Source organism: Triturus cristatus, chromosome 3_1, assembly GCF_964204655.1.
Source record: "Triturus cristatus chromosome 3_1, aTriCri1.1, whole genome shotgun sequence".
Taxonomy (NCBI): domain Eukaryota; kingdom Metazoa; phylum Chordata; class Amphibia; order Caudata; family Salamandridae; genus Triturus; species Triturus cristatus.
In genome coordinates, this window is record NC_140583.1 from 353,952,937 (window position 1) to 353,967,884 (window position 14,948).

At 50.2% G+C, this 14,948-nt stretch overlaps 1 protein-coding gene across 4 annotated transcripts in view; it reads left to right on the forward strand.

Annotated features, from left to right (window-relative positions):
• The window catches only part of FAN1 (FANCD2 and FANCI associated nuclease 1), a 208,452-nt gene that overhangs the window by 70,439 nt on the left and 123,065 nt on the right, over positions 1 to 14,948 (forward strand). For all 4 annotated transcript variants that reach the window (XM_085644089.1, XM_085644090.1, XM_085644091.1 and 1 more), the window contains one exon: positions 2,400 to 2,531. In XM_085644089.1, coding sequence (XP_085500215.1) covers positions 2,400 to 2,531 — 132 coding nt within the window. The remainder of the gene's footprint in view (positions 1 to 2,399; positions 2,532 to 14,948) is intronic.

Consider the following 14,948-nt stretch of genomic DNA (forward strand, 5'->3'; position numbering starts at 1 on the left):
CCGTCTGGAAGATGGAAGGTTGGAGAATCACTCCACCTGTGGATACCCCAGGAACCAAGATACCTACACCAGGGAAGCCGTTTGCATAGGTGTGAAGTGACGTCGGAAACCGCCGGAGGACTTCAGTGAAGATGCCACTGGCGAAGAAGGTGAAAGAGTCCAATGGAATCCAAGGGTGTATTCTTGAAGAGAAGTACCTGCAAGCAGAGGGAACAGAGTCTATGCCACTCGGGAGTGACCAGGTGGCAGGGAAGACCAATGAGCACCGATGACGGAGGATTTGGAGAGTTGATGGTGACCTTGTCACTGCGGTTGTGAGCACCAGGCGACGCTGTGGAAGACCAGAAGCAATTCACTGAAGTCGGGAACAAGGGGGTCGGTGTCCGGCGGGAGCACCAACAAGCCTTGGCAGCAACAGCAGAGCTGGAAAATGAAGAAGGTTCAGTGTCGGGACCAGCAAGGTCAAAGAGACACCCCAAATGCAGGAGAGTCAGAGCCGGCCCGAGCATGCAGGGGAGCCCACTGAAGTCGTAGAGGACCCACAGGCCTAAGGCACAGGAGTCGCAAGAGGATCTCGAGCAGCTCACCAAGAATGTAGGCCCATGGTGCACAGGATGCGGTGAGGACCAAGATCTTGGTAGCAAGAGATGCTGGAGATTCTTGTAGCCTCGAAGTTCTCTGGAGGACAGAGTCAACAAGCTTTGGCAACAGCAAGTCAACGCTGTGCACAGGGGTTGTGTTCCGGCTGTTCCAACGCAGGATACTGGACTCAAACTCTGTGAGAAGACAGTGCAGGCCTCGAGGGAGTTGCAGAACCACCGCCTGTGTTGCTGAGCCTTTCGGAGTCCGTAGGCCCTCAGGAGAAGCAGACTGGCCAGCTTCGTTGTGGTGTCTGCAGATGTAGGGGTGTGACTCCTTCACTCCGAGGCAGATTACTTCGGGTGTCCTTGATTCCCACAGGCCTGGAGAAGAACCTGGATGAAACACAGACACAGATGAGCCAGAAGACTTGCAGGACGACGAGACCAGGAGGAGCAGGAGTTTTCCTTGTTGCAGTCTCTGTTCAAGGCGAAGTCCAACGTGCCCAGATGAAGTGGAAGTAGAATTGGATCTGAATCTCGTCCCACGATGAATCTGAAGAGCCACCCACAGGTAAGCCTTTTAGTACCCAAAGGAAAGGGTTGGGACGATTCAGAGGTCCCTCCCAGAGGAGAGGCAGGACACAGGGGAGGATGCTTCCATGTCCTTTGTTCAGTTTCGTGCCAGAGCAGGAGCCAACGGTTCCCTGAACTGGTTTCAACTGGAGTATGCAATGAGGGCACCAAATGTGCCTTCAAAGCAGTCTGGTGGTGCTGGCAAGCGCCCCCACCCCAGCCCAATACACTAATTCCTGTCTGGGAGGTGGTCATACCTCCCTGTGACAGGAAACCTAGTGTTTCACCTTCCACTGTTCAAGCTTAGCTCAGCAGCAGGAGGGCAGAATTGGGTATGTGGTCGGCAGCAGCACTAGCTTGCTGTAAGACCCTCAAAGCCTGGTACAGGGAATACAGAGGGCTCCCTAGGGGAGCCTACCAGTTCCTGGGACCCTACGTCCAACACTGGAATCGGTGTTGATTCCAACATGTTTAATACCAAACATGACCAGTTTCGTTGCAGCTAATATATAGTTAGACATCTCTTAATTGACTTGATGTCCACTATATGTATAACATTTCTGACTGCACTTACAAAGCCTGGAGAATCGACTCCTGGGTATGTAAGGGGTTTCCTGCTCATGCAAGGCACCCTCACACTTATAACCTCACACCCTGCCTCCAGGGTTGAAAGGCCTATCTTAGGGGTGACTTATGCAGTGACCTCATATATAAAGAAACGTAAACAGGCTGCAATGGCAGGCCTGTAGTCACAGTTTGAGTAGTCTCTCATGGGTGGCATAATACATGCTGCAGCCCATGGGAGACCCCTGGTGTACCTATGCCCTGGGTACCTTAGTACCATATACTAAGGACTTAAAAGGCTACACCAGTAGCCAATTAGGAGGGTACCAAAGTACTTACCATAGTCCAATTTAGGGAGAAAGCACGGTGACTGAGGTCCTGATTGGCACGATTCCAATCAGACTAGCCCAAAACACACTGACACCAGGCAAAAAGTTGAAATGAGCAGTGCCAGTTTCAAGAGCATTGTTTAGCTGTTTTTGATGTCATAATGGTATGATCACAAACACTACTAATGTTCGCTGTGTAATTTCTAATGACTTTCCTGATCTAACCATTCGATGTCAGGGGTATAGAAAAAATGTGAATCTATGAAACTAATAAATATATCAAATCTGTATCATAGATACGTAACATATATAACAATCTAATCTCCTTGCATGTATGTTTTGGTTTTCCTAGGTATGAAACAGCTATGCACAGTTTGATTGATATCGCAGCTGCCACATCTAATGGAAAGTGGGAAGAAGCTAATCAGTTATATCAGTGTGCAAAGGAATCCTGGAAGGAATTGAAAGATCACCCAAATCTAAGGTAATCTTGTGGAAATATCATGCATATGACGTTCCATGACCCATATGTTTACGGTGGGAATTCTGGTATCTGATCCTAATCGGCAGGTAGTCAAACCCATTACAAAATGCTGATATATCAGATGTGTCATATTGCAGGTGCACTGCATTATGGGGCCAGCTGTGTCATCACAAATATTCCATTGCAGTTAGGAAAGGTAACACACGACCATCCTATCACTCTCCCCACCGAGAAAATAATTATCCCCGGTTTGTTAAAGAGCCCACAAATAGTATGGGGACCCATTGCACAGATGGAATGTCTAATTATATTATTATGGTAAAATGTAATCTGCAATATTGGTGGGATGAGATATTTTATTCACTTACCTTCACTTCCATTCCGGGAACTTAGCTTCTCGTATTCATGGTTAGGGCAGAACATTTTCCTATTCTTTAACTAGCATTATTAAAGCCAACAAGCCCGGATTTTTTCCACTTTTACTTTTTTACTTTGCTATATTTGTTGACCAAGCATGAAGGTGTTTTGTCTACAGCTTTTTAACAGTGTGCGTGGAAGGAGAATCCATGCTAGGAAACTAGTATGTGTTTAGTACATAGGCAGTGTACTTGTTTGTGGGGGGTGAAAAGCTGTCCCATAGCCCCAAGTGTGATTTTGGCAAAGAGATGTATTGTGCTTGCCTATTTGTTTATTGTATTGAAATAATGACCGTGATATTTGTGGCTCTTTATTTTACATGTTTCTCCTGCAAGACATCTTCAATAATAATTGTGAATATGGAATATCTCCTTGTAAAGAATCAATAGGGGCAGTGAGAAGCATACTTGGAGAGGTTCACTCAGCTTCCTAAACAGTTCCAGAAAATATCAAGGGGAGGGAAACCACACCATTCTCGAGACCAGGACCTCTTATAAAATTGTAATGTGACCCTCAACAGCTAGTTTCTATCAGCAGTATACCACTGAAGTATTAATAGCTGTTAGCTTCATCACTGCGTCTTACCTCCACCTAGAGGAAGAGTCTCATTGATGTAGAGACATGGTGGGATCTGTGAAAAAGTGCAGTGAAAAAAAATTACCTCATACCCCGGACGGGTGCTATTTTATTAAATCTGGGATAGGGGTAAGATTAAGAAGGGTGAGATGTATTGAGGATAGGTTATATATCCTTATCATCTATAAAAGTGATCAGCATGTTTCAGCCTACTTGCGCCTGGAAAAAGTCATCGGCTTTCTTCGGGGCCTCAATATATCAGATCCCATTAGTGCCAATTGGGTCAATCCCCACTGGAGCCTCGCGGTAAGTACACTGACTTACTCAGTCTGGGAAAAGAATTGCTATTCCCTCAGAAGGGGAATGCCAGGGCCCCATAGGACGCAGGGAGGAGGAGGGACAGTTGCCAGCACAGCCTTCTTTAAATCAGGACAAAAGTTGTTGTAGAGCTTTTCTCCCGTACTTCACTCTTTGCGTCCTCCATGCGTGGTGGGGAGGACATAGAGTGAACAAATGGTTTCTGATGTATTGAGGTCATGAAGAAAGCTGACAACCTTTTCAGGTGCAAGTAGGCTGAAGCATGTCGACCACTTTTGTAGATGTTAAGGATATATAACTCATTCTTCACATTGTTGTGACTTTTCCTAACACCCAAAAAAGCACAACTCAGATAGGTTTCTACTATAGAGAATAGTTAGAATATGCCTTTATATCTTTTCACTCTATAACTATGAGGGTAACTCTGGACACTATACTCTAGAACTAGACGAAGAACCCTATTATTTAATTTACATATTTATGCACTACCCACCTCTCATAGGAGGTGTACATATTATTTGTAATACCATTTGATACTCCACTCAAATGAGGAAAATGATGCTTTTTTTACAGATGCAAGCTCGCCATAATTCCATAAATCCATTCAGACTCTTGTTTCTCCCACATCTCTCTCTCCAGTTTAAAGAACACAGGGATTTATAAATAAATTCCAGTCTACACCTCTGTTTTAAATTAACATCTAGTGTTATTAAATTTGGATGTCATCAAATCTGATCTACGGTGTGCGCCAGAGTGCCGGCAACCAAGATGACTGCATAATAAGTGAGGCTCCAGTGATCTGAACATACAACAGCTGCATCCTCACCGAATAAGAGTAACTGGACATGTCACACGGTCAATCTTTTACTGCGTGATGCAATAGCTATCAGTATTTTGCTCCAGAAAGCTGGGTAGCCTTTGGATTCTGCCAGATGCAGCGCTGAATACTCGCGGCTCTGATTGTTACCTTCTGTATGCTCATGTCATACTGCGCTGTCTACTTGAGTAGCTAGTCAGGAGGACGTGCGATGCTGTTGGCTGCCGCTCTAGATGTTGATGCCGGCCCAGGCTGAGACTTTGGGGACTGAGGACTCTGGCAGCTGTGGCTGGGCCGAGCGTCACCCTTGAGCCAGATGGGCTGCGGTGGATCACCTCTAGCCTGCTCTGCCAACGGGCGGCCTGGGCTTTCAGCCCCCTGTATGGCCTGTTGGGTTTTGAGTGATGCGCCTGGCTCTCTTGACTTTCTAGCTTTGCTGCTCCGGACCCCCAGTCCATCCTGGAACCGGACTTACAATTGTGTTGCAGAAAATTAAGGCTAGTCTTCAGGCTAACGATAATAAAATTAACTCTCTCACCGTGCGCCTTGACAAATTCCAGCAGTGGGTGGACAGCCAGGACTTCAGACTCACTTAGGTGGAGACTCACATATCTGACATGGAGGATATGCAAAGTTGGACTGGTGATTTTGTGATTGCATTGCAGCACGAGTATAAAATGACTTGGAGGGCCGATCACGGCACAATAATATTTGTATCCTGGGTGTTCCAGAATCAGCTATGCTCAACAATATGGAGATTTTTGTTCAGGAACTTTTAGACTCACTGTTTGGCCGCCATGAGTTTTCTAATGTCTTCATAGTGGAGAGAGCATACCAATCTCTGGCCCCAGTTCCAAAACACAGACAAAGCCCCAGACCTTCTGAATTGTAGAGATAGGGATCTTGTACTGAAACTGGATTGTGCCTCCCCTGACCTCCTCTGTCGCAGATCTCATTCTATCCTGGCTTCACCCTTGCTGTTCAGGAGGCTTGGTCGTCATTCGTGAAAGTCAAGAAAATTCTCTGTAATAAAGGCTTGAAATACACACTTTTTCCAGCAACTGTGAGCTGCCACGGACTTCATTGAATAATATGTCCCAGCGAAATATAGTGCAGCAGGTTTTGCATTTGGCAGTCTGAGGAACACTTGATGAGAATGACTAGATACACTGGATTAACATTGCTTCATACGCTGTTCTGTACCAGTGGCCTAACTGTGGCAGCTCTGTAGTCTCATATTTCCTTGTTCTGATCCTACTCACTGGTTTCTTGTAATGACCCTTTTGTAAGTTTACTTTAGAGCACTCTCTAGGAAACTATCCGACCACAGTGTAACATAGATCATCTTGTGACCACATAGTCACATGCTGTTTGTCCCATTATGCCATTGTTAGTTTTATCCCTTTACAGTCTGGTGATGACAAAATGATTTAAATAACTGTCATGCTCTCTGATAACTTCCGGAGTTCCCGCTGTGCTCCTGGCCTCTCACCTCTCCTCCCTCCCACCATTTGCATGGAGTGTGCACGGGGTCTCTGTTACCTGCATGGTCATTTTTCTTGTTTTTGGTTGACATTGACTGGGTACTCACTGACGTTTGGAGTTGGTGTGGGTGGGAGTTATTTGTTCTAGTTATATTGCTCTTTTCCATCTTCGTTATTTTCCACAGCATAATGTCCAGGTACTGCTCTGCAACACTTGGGGTATTTGAGTGGGTGGGGGTGTTTGTGGATGCTCCAGCTTCTTCCTACAGTTATTTCCCTCTAGTGGTATGGTAATCTTCAAAACATAGAATGTGCGGGGTGTTAACAATCCCTGCAAGGCTAGACAGGTTCTCGCATACCTCAGCCATCAACGGTTTGACATAGGGCTCCTGCAGCAGACCCACTGCTCTTCCAGTGGCACGCTCACATTTGCTAAAGCTTGGGACACGCAGATACTTTTCTTCTAATTCCACCTAGTCGCTGCCATACTAAATGAACCTCGATTTTTCATTGTCAATCTCTAAGATCCAGATGTGGATATTCCCAAGTTACTTGATGCTCTCCTCAGCCTCTGCAGTAAATACAGGGACAGGCCACATTCTAGAGGGGAGATTTTAACACATCTCTTCCCACACAGTTAGATAGAACCTCCACGAAGCTGCAACCCACATCAAAGGCTAGTCACGCTCTAGCTCAGGTCACAATTGTGCGATGTGGTAGATGCTTGGCGCACACTTCACCCTAATAAGTTGGCTTACACTTACCGCTCCCATGTGAATGGCATATCATGCAGGCTGGGAATGTTGTTTCCATCTCACCCACTATGCTGTATGGTTCGTAGCTGTGCCATTCTCCCTTGCACCCTTTGACCCACTCTCCGGTCGTGTTGGTGTTAGCCAGTCCAGGTCCTCCACCTCACTCTCATAGTTGACGATTATGTAGCACTGAATTGCAGAACTCTGCCTTCCGCACTGTTATCAGGGAAGCCAATGTCAAATATTTTCAGGTCAATGAGCACTCAATTGCTGAGGTGGCAACTCTATGGGAAGCTTTCAAAGCTTTCATTCGGGGAATGTGTATTTCTTAAAGCGGCGGAGGTTCCTACGTCCGTTTGGGGCTGATTGGATCACCTTATTTTGGCTATCGGGCTTGGTTGCGATGCTTTGGTGAAGATGATTGCCCCGGTTGGATGCTGGCCTGGATCACTCGGAGCCCAACGCTCTCTGAACACATTGTTGCTACATACACGGACAGTGTTACAACTGACCCAGTTGAAATCCTTGCAGTTTTCCGCCAGTATTATGAAACTCTATATATAGCCTCCCTTAACCATAGTGTATCTGATGCCTCCCACTATCTTGATCATGTTGCTTTGTCTTGGTTGGAATGCCCTATCTAGGGACTGTTTAACGCTCCGATCTTCCTGGCGGACATCAAGATGGCTATTATGAGCATTCTCAGTGATAATGCACCGGGTGGAGTTGGTCTCCCGGTAGATTTCTACAAAGCTTACATTGACCTATTGGCACCCTGCCTTCCTGACATATATATCGCTCCCAATCATGTGGGAAGGCTCCCTCCCTCCACTTTGGGGGTGGTCATTGCAGTTCTGTTGCAACCTAATAGAGACTCTGTATCCTGCTCTTCGTATAGACCTCTGTCCTTCTTGAATACCAGCAGTAAGATTCTTACAAAGATCTCGACACAGCGTCTAAGTCCTTAATGCAGTTTCTGGTGTTGCCAGATCAATCTGGCCTCATACTTCAGAGGTCCAAAGATTATAATCTACGAACTTTGATGGCTATTCTGCTTTGTATGGACCCAATGCTCCCTTTGGTTGTGGTCCTGCTTGATGCAGAAAAAGGCTTTGATGCATTGGAATAGCCATACATGATGGAGGTACTTCAACGCCTTGGGTTGGTTTTCTATTTCTTGTCGCTTGTCTCTCCGCTGTACAGCCCTCCCTTGTCATGCGTTAGGGTGCAGGAGCTAAATTCGCAGGCGTTTGCGATACTTGTGTTATGCTGCCCTGGGGTCCTCTCCTCGGGATGACGATGATGCTAGTTATGGGTCCACCTCCCATCCGTCCCCAGTCCGGTGTATGTATAACGCCCTCGGACTTGGGAGACAGGTGGGCGAGGGAAGGAAGGGTAGGGACCGCGGGGATGGAGACCTGAAAAGAAAGAAGATGACAGATTACTCCAAGGCGGTTCTTCAGGGCTCAGCTCCCACCCTGTGCTTGTGATTACTGCTCACCTGGGCTTCGGTCCTCCCTGCGAGGTATGTCCGCGCAACACCAGAACTGCTTAAGTCCCGTGTGTGGGCTAGGACAGGTGGCTACCGCGTTACTTCACGGGTAGCTGGGACGTAGAGCCCAGTGTCTCGAAGGGGTGGATTGGTATCTGGGATAGGCGCTACCACTCAACGCCTCTCGGAGTTTGCGGAGGAGCGCTCGGAGGGCTCTAAACTTCTTCCGTTCCTTTACGGAGAAGTCCAGGGTCAAGCGATGACTGTTCCTGGCGCTACTACGTCACGCCCTCAATCCTTGGGCGGAGGAGCGCTAGGAGCCGGATCGGGTTTCTCCCGTGCCGGATACGACGGAACCTGAAGGGAAGGCGGTGCGGAAACCCGGCGCTTCAACGTCACGCCCGGAATCCTGGGGCGGAGGAGCGCGGAGGGGTTTCGCACCAGCAAGAAGAAGGTGATCTCTGGAAGTATTGCTCGCTGCCCGCAAACTGAGCAGAGAGCCTAGCGGAGAATGTTGTCGGCGTTGCTGGCAGCGCCAGCGGAGGAGGAGGGCCACGAGGCGTAGCACACCCCGGTAGAACTAGGCAAGTTACCTGGATCTCCTAGCAAGCAGGAAACGGAGGCACCCTGGAAACGGAGACAAGCGGGAAGCCAAGATAGCGTCCGAGTTCGAACGCTCAGCCTCGATGAAAGGAATCATTGGCCCCGCCTCCTGGGAGGAGCCGCGTTAAGTGTGCTTCCGGAGATCACGTGATGCCGGCCGGCGCCTGGGATTCTGGTTGTTGGTGTTCCAGCGCCGCTATCGTGCGGGGCGGCGTTTCGAATCGTGACAACTTGTGACACCCGGCAGGGATGTCCATTGTCCCCTCTGATTTTGTCCTGGCAATCGAACCGTTTGCATGCTATGTAAGGGTATTCCATGCCCTGAGTGGCCTGAAGCTTGGGGCTTGCTCTCTTCTCATTTCTATGTATGTGGATGCTGTAATCCTTTTTGTCCAGAAACCGTAGGAGAATCATCATCTGTCATCTGTGAAATAGTTCAATTTGGAGGCCAGTCCGGGCTCCACATTAATTGGGCTAATTCTGAACTGTACCCTCTTACTGAATCTTATTGATTCATGTTACAGAATACCCACTACAGTGGAGTCTACAGGGTCAAATATTTGGGTCACACGATCTCATGCTGACCTCATTAGGGAGAACTTAGGTGTGGTGTTAGACACATTACCAGCGCAGGTGGAGAGATGGCTTTGATTGCCCCTCTCTATGAGAGGCTGCTTTCCAGCGGTGACAATGGTTGTATTGCCAAAGTTTCTCTACTAATTTGCTAACATCCCTGTGGATCTCCCGCAGGTTTTCTTCAGACAGCTACATCAGCTATTCCTCCTTTTCATGGGGGCTGCGCACCAGCCCAGAATTGGTTGGGAGGTAGTAGTGTAGCCCCTACTGCGGGGAGGTCTTGCGGTTCTTGACTTTTATACATATTTCCCATTGTGTGCGCTGTTAGGCGCAGCCTCCCATCTCTGAGGCGCACCTCGGGGTGGAAAGGACAGTTGACAGGGCACTGGACATACCAGATATACTATCTGTTAAGCCGCGCGGGTTGCTAAGGAGGATATGGATGTCATTGCATGTATGTGTCCATCATAGTGGTGCATGGCGACCCTGGGGGGGCCGTGAGACTCCTTACTCACCGCTCAGTCCCCTATCGGACAACCCCCTGCTCCCCCCAACGTGCGAACGTCATATCAAATCCTTACTGAAGAAAGCTAATTTGTATGTGTTGGGTGATCTTTTCGCCGATGGTGCTTTTATGACACTTACTCGTTAGGTCTCGCCTGAGCCAGCGCTTTAGCGCTGCTCTCGCGAGAGCTTTTGTAAATGGGGGATCTGGAAGTGCAAACGAGTGCTTTCAGGCCTCCAAATACAGTGCATGTGCGCCGGGCGCGCGCACCATTTGGCAGCCTGCGTGCTCACTTTCATGTCCGCTTTGATGTCCTCAGTGAGCCTTGCGGGCACTGAGGACATCAAAGCGGACGCGAAAGTGCACACCATTTGCTTTCACTTTCGCGTACTTCTCGCTCCCCGTCTTTATTTCTCATCTTTAACCCCTCGCGGTTTCCACTCTCAGACGTTTCTTCTACTTAGCCTCATATTCGCCTCTGTGACTCTTCTGTCACTCCCACCTGTTTCTCTCTCGTTCCCTTTTCATGATTTTACCTTTTGTCCCCAACAGCCGGGCCGTGGGCTTATTACCTCCTCCGTGATTGCGCGGACGAAAAACAATCTTGTCGCCTAAGCAGAGCCACCCCGGACTGTGTTTTTACGATTTGCTTAACTGCAGTGTTGTCCAAACGGCTCCCACCGCCTTATTCATGTGCGTTCTTATACAGAGCACCAAAAAATGCAAGCACACACCAAGGGCACCTTCCGGAGGCCTGTCTGGGTTCCCGATGGATGATTCAGCGGGAGAAGGGCCTACAGGCTTCATTGCCTAGAAAAACCATCCCCACTCACTGTGGTCCTAGAAAATACAGCCAAGCATGCCCCCCACGTCATAAGCAACATGCATGCACAGATCCGTGCGCTTCCTATGGAACTGCTGGCGTCCACAAGCCGCCTTATAACAATGCTGTGATATTTGCAGACCATTCTGCAGTGTGAAATGGTGTCCGTCTGCAAGCCCTAGGCGCGAAATGTCCCGGCATCGCAGAGGTTTCTGCTTGACTAAATTCTTCTACATGTATTTAATTCTGACTCTAGCCTCTTCATGGAGGAGATGTTTGCAGTGCCTGCAAGCATACGCCAATGGCACCTTCCGGAGGCCTGTCTGGGTTTCCGATGGATGATTCAGCGGGAGAAGGGCCTACAGGCTTCATTGCCTAGACAAGCATTTGCAATGCATTAGGTCTCGCATTTACGCGAGTTTGAGCTATTGACATTGCAATTAACAATGCCTATTGGCATTGTCATTTACAATGCCAATAGCTTTAACTCGTGTAACTGCGAGACCTATTGCATTGCAAATGCTTGTCTGAATAGATGTGGCCAGACCCCCTTACAGTTCTAGCCTATCATAGATGTCGCTGTATGGCCATGGCTGGCTTCCCAGCTTTCGCCACAGAGCCTGTTGAGATGGCGCTCCTCAGCACGTGCTTCCAGAGGGCAGATGAGGCCCCTGCCATTTCTTTTCTGTACCCCCTGTTCTCGAGGTTTGAACTGACCCACATGTTGAGGCCCCCCAGAGATGGGAGATAGCGTTGGGATACACGCTTGCTCCTAAAACATGGAAGCGCTGCTGTGCACATGCGAAAGACACGCCGTCAGCTACAGGCAGAAGTTGATGCGTTTTAAGTTTCTGAAACAATATTATTATACACCTGCTCGGGTAGCCAGATTTGGATTTAAGTGAGTTGTAAAATATGTGGTTCGGAGCGTGCTGATTTCTTGCATACCTTGGGGTTGTTTGAAGATTTTACAATACTGGCATGAGGTCTGCCGTGTGTGACGTCACGGCGATTGCGGTTGAACCTTCTCCCCAGCTGGCGCTGCTGGGTGACACGTCAGGAGTCCCTCCTGCTTACCGGCGCTCTGCATATCTTCCTGGTCCTGGCGGGTGGCCGTGGTCTGGTGCATACTGGATGGCCCACAGCTGCGTAGAGGCTCCGAGATGTTGCGTATATGGCGGAGCAATATGCTGAAGAGCGCACCCTTGCGTCACACCCTGGAGATATTTGGGAGCCCTACAGAACATCCCTTTTTCTGCTCTAACTCGCCTCCAGTCAGTTCCCCATCCCCGGATGCGGAGCAACTCACTGGTGCTCCCCCCGCCGCTCCTCGTGCAGTTGTCGTCTTCTATGCGCTCTATGCCTGTTGGGTGCCTGCTGGTCTCTGGGGGTACCTGTCATTTATATTGCTTCATTCAATGTATGCTCTCAGTCTGTGGAAATTGTTAGATTTCGGTTTGTAACGATTAAAACTAGTAAATAAAAATATCCCCAAAAATATCTGATCCAACCACTGCATTATCTCCTCGTTAGTTATCCTCGCCACATGACTAACGAAGTGAGCTTCAGCTCCACCACAGAACCCTCCAAAGCAAAAGTTAGCCTCCCATGCCTCCCATCCCTTCCCAATATGGCCGACCCTTACCCCTATGACACTATAAGAGAAGGGCCGGCCCAACCCCAAAGCCTGTTTTTTTTGTTCTGCACTCTCTCCGGAGCGCTTCAGGTGAGTGGTGCCTGCTGTAGCAGCTGCGTGGGTCCATGGTTGGAGGTCCTGCTATAGCGGACCCTAGGGGCTTGGACTTTGTTTATTCCCCCTGCCTGTTGCCCCCGGTGTGTTTGGCGGTTGCTGATTTCTTGTACCGGTCAGGCTCTGCTTTAGCGAGCCGTGGGTGTTCAGGGTGAGGGGGGGGGGGGGGAAATGCGCGGGATACGAACTTTCGGTTCCCTTGTGTATGGCCTTGATTGCTATGTCATTCCCTTCGCCGCCTTGGCTCTCACCTGTTACGGAGGGGTGCTCTTCGTTTCCGCCTCGTCCTTCGTTTTACTGGTCCCTGCCCCGAGCCGTGTGATCATCTTCCCACCTTCCCTCGGGCGTTGGGGGGGGGGCGGCGGCTCTGCGGGGTTTGGAACAGCCGGTTCAGCTCCGGCGCGGCGTTTCTGCTAATGCCGGTGCAGCCATGGTGTGACGCTTGTATCCCTGCGTCCGGTTGTTCCCTTCCGGATTGGGTGCCCTCCGGGGTCGGCGGCGTTGCTGAGCGCTGTTTGGTACTCGCGGCTGTGGGCCGGCTCGCTACCAGGGGGCGGGGCTTCGTTGCGAGTTTCTCCCGCCTTCCCTTTCCTTTTAAGAAGCTGGGGTTTTCGTTTCCCTTTCGTGCCTCACTGTGCCTGGTTCGTGTGTTTACCTTGCTGGTTTGTGCTGGGAATTTTACGCTTCCTCCAGGATGGACGGTGAGGATGTCCCTGTTGGGGATGTCCTGTCCTCCCAGGCTCCTTCGGGGGCGATAACCCTGCAGTCCATTCAGGACATGATTCAGTCCGCTGTTTCTGCTGCCTTTGCGCAGCGCTCATTGCCAGGACCCTCCTCCCCAAAACGTCCACGCCTGGATCCTTCCTTGGTCTCTGACGCTGAGGGAGAGGAGGAGGATCTACGGGGGAGCTATGTGCAGGGTCAGGAGTTGCGGGAGGTCCTGCTTCATATCAAACAGAACATGGCTTTCACTGATCCGACGGCTTCGGACCTGTCTGAAGACTTCTTCTTGCAATATCAGCGTAAGGAGCCGGAATCGCTGCCTCTTCATTCCTCCGTCAAAAAGGTGTTGGAGGGGGAGTGGTTGGAAATCGACAAGCAGGCCTTCCCGCGATACCTGGCGAAACGCTATTCCATCCAGGACTTTGCCAAGGATTTCCCTTCTTCCGTCAAGGTTGACTCTCTGTTGGCGGGGCTGGCCTCGCAGGGTTCCATCATTTCCGAGGACGCCTCACCCTCGGACCCTGTTGACAGGCGGGTGGAGGCTGCGGCCAAATGGGCTTACTCGGCGGCCAATTTCTCCATTCGCGCCTCTGCCTACTTGTCCTACACAGTCCAATCCTTGTTGAAGGATTTCCAGTCCTTGGCGGAGTTGCTTGATCAGGGGGCGGATGTGGTTCCTACCCTGGCGCTTATGGAGCAGCAAACCCGGCTCCTGTCGGACATTTCCTTTGACACCTTGGGGGCTTCTGCTGCGGCTGGAGGCGCTGCCATTCAGGCCAAGCGGCAGATTTGGTTGCGCAATTGGAAGGCGGAGGCTGCCCAAAAGGCCTTATTGATGAGGATTCCCTTCTCCGGCCCGAAGCTCTTCGGTGCTCCGCTAGAGGAGTTGGTAAAGAAGTCGGCTGAGGACAGGAAACTGCTGGCTCCTCTTCGTTCTTCCAGGGCCCGCTTTCCGGGTCCCAAGAGGGCGTTTTCCACCTCTTCCACACCACGGGGGTGCACGCCCTTTCGGGGTCGCGGCCGGGGCGCCCCTTTCTTCTCCAAGTCCCGGTCTCAGCCTGCTGCTTCCACCTCCACTCCCAAGTCCTGACTATCTCCTGGCCCCGCCTGGTGGACCTCCAGTGGGCGGCCGTCTTCGCCTCTTCCTTCTGGCTTGGGAGTCCTCTGTCTCGGACCTTTGGGTTGTTCGGGTCGTGAGGGAGGGTCTCACCATCTCCTTCAGTTCCCCTCCTGCGGGCGCCTTCCGCGCTACCCCTCTGCCTTCTTCGCCGGTCAAGAGGGCGGCATTGCTCGCTGGCATCCAGGACCTGCTCGTGAAGGGGGCCATCCGGCCTGTTCCACCGTCTCAGCGGGGCCTCGGCGTTTACTCCATTCTGTTCCTGGTAAGAAAGGTGTCTGGGGATTTTCGGCCGGTTTTGGACTTGAAGCAGGTGAATTCTTTCATTCCGCACACTAAGTTCAAAATGCTTTCTCTGCAGGAGATTCTGCCACTGCTGGTCCAGGGGGAGGTGGTGGCGTCCCTGGATCTTATGGATGCCTACCTCCATGTGCCGGTCCACCTGTCTTCTCAGCCCTTCC